The sequence below is a fragment of the Rhincodon typus genome, chromosome 12, assembly GCF_021869965.1.
Source record: "Rhincodon typus isolate 14 chromosome 12, sRhiTyp1.1, whole genome shotgun sequence".
Lineage (NCBI taxonomy): Eukaryota > Metazoa > Chordata > Chondrichthyes > Orectolobiformes > Rhincodontidae > Rhincodon > Rhincodon typus.
In genome coordinates, this window is record NC_063343.1 from 870,890 (window position 1) to 879,459 (window position 8,570).

At 42.9% G+C, this 8,570-nt stretch overlaps 1 protein-coding gene across 1 annotated transcript in view; it reads right to left on the reverse strand.

Moving 5' to 3' along the window:
• Positions 1-219: 219 nt before the first annotated feature.
• The window catches only part of LOC109936847 (zinc finger protein 346-like), a 23,291-nt gene continuing 14,940 nt past the window's right edge, over positions 220-8,570 (reverse strand). Inside the window, exon 5 of the mRNA XM_048603918.1 lies at positions 220-557. Within this exon, the coding sequence (XP_048459875.1) occupies positions 390-557 (168 nt within the window). The 3' untranslated portion in view covers positions 220-389. The remainder of the gene's footprint in view (positions 558-8,570) is intronic.

Here is an 8,570-nt window from a genome sequence, read left to right on the forward strand (position 1 = left end):
ACTTCCCAGAATTTTCTGAAATTTGCACATCGCCTGCCCCAAGTCATAAAAAACTGATAGGCAGCCCCGACTATGAAAAGATTGAACAACCAATTTATAGTGACATAAAAAATGAAAAGCAATTTTCTTTGGGAACATTAGGTTGGAATGCAGTTAAACATTTGGAAGAGTGCAACAATTTCACATTTTCAGGTTCGCACAAATATGATTAAATAGAACATCAAGCAGTCTACATTTTTTTTTAAAACATTCCCCACCATATTACGGGAAAGTTCTTGTGGTCATTTTCAATGCAAATTGACAGATTGCTGAAAACCAGCTTATACATCTTGACATCTAAAAATCATGCGCTCAATCTTAAGTATCCAGCCTTTACAATATACTCAAGATCACTTACCAGAGGATGCTGGGGTTGTTTCATCTTGCTTCTGCTTCAATTTCAGAGTTTTTGCATGGTTTTTTCCCTGGTAATGGGATTGGGCAACAACTGGTGACGTAAAAGTCATATTACATAGAGGACAATACTTATTCCGATCCACTTCTCCATTGCTACTGTCCTGTAGAAGAGTTCAGAAATGACTGATTGCATTAACTCTACTATTAACATTCTTGTTTTACATGAATCGTATCTCAGATCTTTAAACATTGTGTTTGATCTGATTTGGGTTAATCTGTTAAAAAGACAAACACATCCATTTCTACACACACCTTTCTCTTTTAATATTTAAACATATACATACAAACCTGGAAAACATATTTATGTACATTAAGTAGATACAAAGAAAAACGATGGACCAGCTGATACCACTGCCTTTAAATGTTGTGTCATATGTGCCAAGATGTTATATTCGAGTTATGTCCTTCAGCTACAAACTAATTACAACCAGTCAATTGTCTTCCAGATTTAATTATCAAAACCTAGTCAAGGAGCGACTTAAAGGTGATCAACTGTTAACCACACAACTGAACTGGTTTTCCTTGAAGAAAATACTCAATTCAGTTTGTAACAATGCTTCAGTTTTCTAAACAGAATGCCAACAGTAATTTTGAGAACTAGGAATTTATAGGTGGACAGGATAAAGAGTGTTTTGCACACTCAGTGCAACGGGCCTCAGTCGGTCCATCATTCCACCTTAAAGTTAATTCATTTACAAAGTATATAAACGTCTCGTGTTTTGTATGTGTATATATAAAGTGTTGCACTGTGTTTGCATATGTTTCTACACACACACACACACACACACACACACACACACACACACAGTATTAGCTGTAGTTTAGCATCCCTTTATCCTTAATTTATAAAACAAAACAAAACAAGGCAATTTCAAAAAGGAGAAAGGAAGGCAATCCAAAGCTTCCTGAATGACAAGGTAGGGTTTTATGACAAATGATTTGTAGAGAAGCAAATCATAATTATAAAAATAATCTGGAAAGGGTAGAAGACAGGTGAAGGGAATGCACAAGGTAAGTGGGAACCCAAAGTCATCTTTTACAAGGATACAAATAAGGATAATCGAACAAAGTATGGGGCTGATCAAGGACCAAAAGGAGATCTTCTTGAAGAGGCAAAAGGCACAACTAAGGTGTTAATATTTTATATCTGTCTTCTTTAAAGAAGGTAATGTTAATGTCACAATAAGAGGTGGCAGATGAGGAATTGCACTGAGCAAAAAAAAAAAAGCAGAGCATCCTAAAACAATTTTTTAAAAATTAATTCATGGTACATGAACTTCACTAGCTAAGCCAGCATTTCTTGTCCCCTTAGCTGCCCTTGGGAAAGAGGTGGTGAGCAGCCTCCTTGAACTGGTACAACCCATGTGGCATAGGTACATCGATGGAGCTGTTAGGGATCAGCAGTGGAAGTAGTGATGGATTTCCAGGTCAGGGTGGTGTGTGGCTTGGAGGGATGGTTGGCATGTGATGGTGTTCCCAGGTATCTGCTGTTCTTTTCTTTCTAGCTGTAGAGGCCACAGGACTCTTAAGGGACTTGGTGAGTTGTTGCAGTGCATCTTTCCATATTATTCACTTGTGGGATGCAAGTGCCATTGGCTGGTCAGCATTTATTGTCGGTTCCTAGCTGCCCTGAAAAGGTGGTCATGAGCTGGCGTCTTGAACAACTGCAGTCCATATATTGTAGGTACACTCATAATGCCAGAAGGGAGGGAATTCCAGGATTTTGACTCAGCAAATGAAGGAACAGCGATACATTTCCATGTCAGGATGGTGAGGGAAACTTGCATGTCATGGTGATCCCATGTATCTGCTGCCCTTGGCCTTCTACACGGAAGTGACTGTGGGTTTGAAGTGTGCTGTCATAGGATCTTTGGCAAATTTCTGCAATGCATCTTGTGGATAGTATTCATTGCTCCTATTGAGCTTCAGTGGGGGAAGGAATAGATGTTTATGGATTTGGTGCTAATCAAATGGGCTGCTTTGTCCAGTATAGTATCAAGATTCTTGAGTATTGTTAGAGCTGCATTCATCTAGGCAAGTGTGGAGTATTCCATCACACTCCTGACTTCTGCCATGTAGGTGGTGGACAGGCTTTGGGAAGAGTTACTCACAGCAGTATTCCTAGCCTTTGACCTGCTTTCACAGTCAGTGTCTTATATGGAGAGTCCTGTTCAGTTTCTGGTCCTTGGTAACCCCAGGATGTTGATGGTGGGGGATTCAGGGATGGTAACACCATTGAGTATCAAGGGGTAGTGGTTAGAAGGTCTCTTATTGGAGATGGTCATTGCCTGGCATTTATCTGATGCGAATATTATTTGCCACATTTTATTGTCCAGGTCTTGCTGCATTTGGACGTGGGCTGCTTTAGTTTCTGAGGAGTTGCAAATGGTACTGAAAGTTGTGTAATTATGGCAAACATCCCACTTGACTTTACAATCGAGGGAAGGTCATTGATAAATCAGGCAGAGATGGTTGGACCTAGGACGCTACCCTTAGCAACTCTTGTAGACATGTCCTGGAGCTGAGATGAATAACCTCCAACAATAACGACCATTTTCCCAGGTTCCAAGTATGACTCTAACCAGCGGAGAGTTTTGATTGTGGGACTGATTAGCTTTGTCTATCATACAAGAGTTGTGCTACATGGCATACAAACAGACCTGTGTTATGTTTTACCAGGTTGATACCTCATATTTAAGATTAAAGGAGGTTAGTTAAGTTTTTACAATTGGTAATGACTTCATGGTTACCATTATGACTCCAATCTTGCAAGAACTCTTTGGTGCAGCACCAGGTCAAATGAGGCCTTGATGTGAACAGCTGTCACTCACGGCTCACTTCTAGATTTCAGCTCTTTTGGCTATGTTTGATCCAAAGCTATAATGGGATCAGGAGTTGAGTGGCCCTGGCAGAAAACAAACTGACCGTCAGTAAGTCGTTTGTTGGTACGCAGATGTTCCTTAATAGCACTGTTCATGACACCTTTCATCGCTTTACTGATGACTGGAAGTAGACTGATGGGGTGGTAATTGGCTGGGCTGGATTTGTTATGCTTTTAGTGTATAGGGCACACCAGGACAATTTTGCATATTGTCAGGTAGATGCCAGTGTTGTAGCTGTACTGGAAAAGCTTGGTTAGGGGAGCTCAAGTCTTCAGTACTACAATATTGCCGAACATTGTCACGGCCCATAGCCTTTGCACTATCCAGTGCTTCAAACGGTTTCTTTCTTCATGGAGTAAATCGAAATGGCTGAAGACTGGATTCTATGGTGCTGGGGACCACTGAAGGAGGCCATGATGTATCATCCTCTTAGCACTTCTGGCGGAAAATTATTGCCAGCGCTTTATCTTTATCTTTTGCTTTGAAGTGCCGGGCTCTTTGACCATTGAGGATCGGGATACTTTGTGGAGTCGCCTCCTCCTCCAGTGAGTTGTTTAATTGTCCACCATCATTCACAACTGGATGTGGTAGTACAGCAGAGCTTAGATCGGATTCATTTGTTCTGGGATTGCTTAGCTCTGTCTATCACATGGTGCTTATGCTGTTTGGCATGCAGGTAGTCTTGTTAAGTTGCTTCACCAGTTCGACACTTCATTTTTAGGCTTGCCTGGTGCCACTCTTGGCATGCATTCCTGCACTTTTTAATTGAGCCAGGGTTGGTCCCTTTGGATTGATGGTAATGGAAGAGTGAGGGATATGCTGGGCCAAGAGGTTATATTATATTGTGATAGTTTTCCGTTGCTATTGATGGTCCACAGTACCTTGGGATGCAGAGTCTTGAGTTGCTAGATGATGTAATTAAATCCAGACTCCAGAACATGTACAACATTTTTGGATTAATCGTCTACTGACGATACCAATAAAGACATTGCCTTCCGATGTTGTAGAAGTACGCACTGATGACACTGGGTGTCAGTGTTGGAGCAAGTGAAGGTGCTTCAGGGTTCCTCTGTTATCATGATGCATCTTTTTCCAGTTCTCTGCTTTGTAGGTGGAGAGGCTTTGTAGAATTAGAATGCGAGTTGCTTGCTGCTGAATTTACAGTCTCTGATCTGTACTGGCAGACACAGTAATTACATGGCAGGTTCAGTTCAGTTTCTGGCTAATGGTAACTACCAGGATGTTGATAGTGGGGGAATCAGCAATGGTAATGCAACTCAATGTCAAGGGACGATGATTGGATTTTACTCTTGTTGGAGATGGTTATTGCATGGCACCAGTATGGAGCGAATGTTCCTTGCCAATTCTCAGCCCATGTCTGGATATTGTCCAGGTCTTGCTACATTTGGACACTAACTGTTTCTGTATCTGAGTTGTCTCAAATGGTGCTGAACATTCCACCTCCACATGTTGGAGGGAAGGTAATTGCTGAAGAAGTTGAAGATGGTTGAGCCTCGGACACTACGCTGAGGGACTCCTGCGAAGATGTCCTGTGGTTGAGATGACTGGCGTCCAACAACCACAACTATCTTCCTTCGTGCAACGATTGACTCCAACCAATGAAGTGTTTTGCCCCCATTTCCAATTCATACAATTTTGCTAGTGCTCTCTGATGACCCGTCTGGTCAAATGCTGCCTTGATATGAAGGACTATCAGTCACTCTTACCTCACATCTGGAATTCAGCTTTTTAGCCATGGTTGGACCAAGTCCAAGGCTGTAATGAGATCAGTAATGGAGTAGATCTGGTGAAATCCAAACTGAGCATGAATGAGCAGGTTATTGTCGATTAAGTGCTGTTTGATAGCATGATTGATGAAACCTTTCATCACATTGCTGATTTTAGAGTCACCCAATTAGACAACAACTGGTTGGATTTGTCCTGCTTTTTGCAAACTGGGTAATTTTTCACATTGCCAGATTGATGCCAGATTGTAACTGCACTCAGTTATGCACAGCTAGTTCTACAGCACAAGTCTTCAGTGGTATTACCACAATGTCATCAGAACCCATAGCCTTTGTGGTATCCAGTGTCATCAATTGTTTCTTGATATTACATGGAGTGAAATGAATTGGTTGGAGGCGACCATCAGTGATGCTGAGGATGCCACAGGAGGCCAGGATGGAGCATCTACTTAGCACTTTTGGCCAATGACGGATGCAAATGCCTGAGAGGCTTGTCCACTGCACTGATTTGCTGGGTTTACTATCATTGCATAGGGATTTTTGTGGAATTTCCTCTTCCAGTTCCTTACCCACTATTATTCACAACTGGATGTGGCAAGACTGCAGAACTTGATCTGTTCCTTTGGTTGTGGGACTGATTAGCTCTATCGCATAAGGGATATGCTACTCGGCATACAAATAGACCTGTGTCAAGTTTCACCAGGTTGAAACCTCATATTTAGGATTAAAGAATGTTAATTAAGCAGATACGTTTTTACAATTGATAATGACTTCATGATTACCATTATGACTAGCTTTTAATTACAGATTTATTAATTAAAATCAAGTATTGAATGCAGCAGTGGGATGTGAAACCAAAACACTCATGTGACTCTCTGGGTTACCAGCTCAGTGACAATAACGTTGTGTCACAACACGCTCTGGATAGTAGCCAAGTAGAAAACCACTCAGTCTTAAAAGTGAAGCATTCTGTCAGCTGAGAGGAGGAAGAAAGGGCATGCAAAGGCATAATCTTCAAATCCTCTTTTGGTATGAAACAGAGAATTGTCAATGATGGATAAACCCAACAACTACAGGACAGAAATCAGTGCCAACAGAAAAGAAGTTAGAATATGGAAGTCACACGTCAAATAGAAATAGGGAAAAGGAAAGGCTGGAGACTGAAGGTGGGTCAGCAAGCTGAGACAAACTGCTTGATTCCTTAGCTATGATGTGGAGGTGCTGGTGTTGGACTGGGGTGAACAAGATCAAAAATCCCACGATACCAGGTTAAATTCAACAGGTTTATTTGAAAACACTAGCTTTTGGAGCTCTGCTCCTTCCTCAGGTGTAGTGTGGAAGAGGAGGTATATCGACACAGAAAAATAACAACCTTAAAAGTAGCTCACTGGCTGCCTCTTGTTGAATCTTTAATTAGTCAGAAAGGAGACACAGGTTTCTATTGATTAAAATGCAAATCCCATAATTTCTTTCAAGTCATTGCCCCAAGATAATTAAACGTTTTATCAGTGTATACAAGAGGTGACATCTCAGGTCAGACAAAAAAAAAGCCTGACTTCAGGCTAAACACAGACTGATTCTAAATAAGGCTTCACACCTAAAATGCATTGTCTGACCTGAGATGTCACCTCATACATACGCTGATAAAACATTTAATTATCTCGGGGCAATGACTTGAATGAAATTCTGGGATTTGCATTTTAATCAATAGAAACCTGTTGTTACCTGCCTGTGTTGGTATATCTCCTCTTCCACACTACACGAGGAAGGAGTAGAGCTTTCAAAGCTAGTGTTTTCAAATAAACCTGCTGGATTATAACCAGGTGTTGTGTGATTTTTGACATGATTCCTTAGCGTCAGAAAGCATTTAAAGGACTGCTGCAACTGTTTAACTTCCAAGTAATTGAATGCCTAGTATCAGTTATACTTGAAAAAATAAACAAAAACTGAAAGAACTGTGGATGCTGTAAATCAGGAACAAAAACAAAGTTGCTGGAAAGGTCACCGGACCTGAAACATTAACTCTGTTTTTTCCTTCACAGATGCTGCCAGACCTGCTGAAAAAATAAAGGTATTTCTATCTCAACCAACCAACACAGGCAGAGAGTTGAGAAGGTTCGGGAGATAGTGTGCCATTGTGTAGAGGATGGTTTCGCCACAACCCTATTTGTTTAAAGCTGCGGCCTATGGAGAATGAAGGGTCTGTAATTCTGCCCACCAGAGATGTGAGTTTGGAAGAACTTTGTGACTAAAATTAGGACCAAACAGGCAGATGGTCTTCCTTAAAAATGAAAGAGATTTACCTTTGTTGCTTTTTGCTATTGCTTGTGTAATTTGTAATTCATACCGACTGTGATTTGCCTACTAAATTATGCTTAATTTACATTGACTTGGATGCATTTTAAAGTGAAAGCTATAAAAAGTGAAAATATGAGACAACAAGGTGCAGGGCTGGATGAACACAGCAGGCCAAGCAGCATCATAGGAGCAGAAAGGCTGACGTTTCGGGCCTAGACCCTTCATCAGAAAAGGGGGAGGGGAAGAGGGTTCTGAAATAAACAGGGAGAGAGTGGGAGGCGGATAGAAGGAGGATAGAGGAGAGGATAGGTGGAGAGGAAACAAACGAAGAGGCGGGGATGGGGCCAGTAAAGGTGAGTGTAGGTGGGGAGTTAGGGAGGGGATAGGTCAGTCCAGGGAGGACGGACAGGTCAAGGGGCGGGATGAGGTTAGTCGGTAGGAGATGGGGGTGCGGCTTGAGGTGGGAGGAGGGGATAGGTGGGAGGAAGAACAGGTTAGGGAGGCAGGGACGAGCTGGACTGGTTTTGGGATGCGGTAGGGGGAGGGGAGATTTTGAAGCTTGTGAAATCCACATTGATACCATTGGGCTGCAGGGTTCCCAAGCGGAATAGGAGTTGCTGTTTCTGCAACCTTCGGGTGGCATCGTTGTGGCACTGCAGGAGGCCCAGGATGGACATGTCGTCTGAGGAATAGGAGGGGAAGTTGAAATGGTTCGCGACTGGGAGGTGCAGTTGTTTATTGCGAACCGAGCGTAGGTGTTCCTCAAAGCGGTCCCCGAGCCTCCGCTTGGTTTCCCCGATGTAGAGGAAGCCACACCGGGTACAGCGGATGCAGTATACCACATTGGCAGATGTGCAGGTGAACATCTGCTTGATGTGGAAAGTCTTCTTGGGGCCTGGGATGGGGGTGAGGGAGGAGGTATGGGGGCAGGTGTAGCACTTCCTGCGGTTGCAGGGAAAAGTGCCGGGTGTGGCGGGGCTGGAGGGGAGTGTGGAGCGGACAAGGGAGTCACGGAGAGAGTGGTCCCTCCGGAAAGCAGATAAGGGTGGGGAGGGAAAGATGTCATTGGCGGTGGGGTCGGATTGCAGATGGCGCAAGTGTCGGAGGATGATGCGTTGGATCCGGAGGTTTGTGGGGTGGTACGTGAGGACGAGGGGGATTCTTTTTTGGTTCTTATTGCGTGGACGGG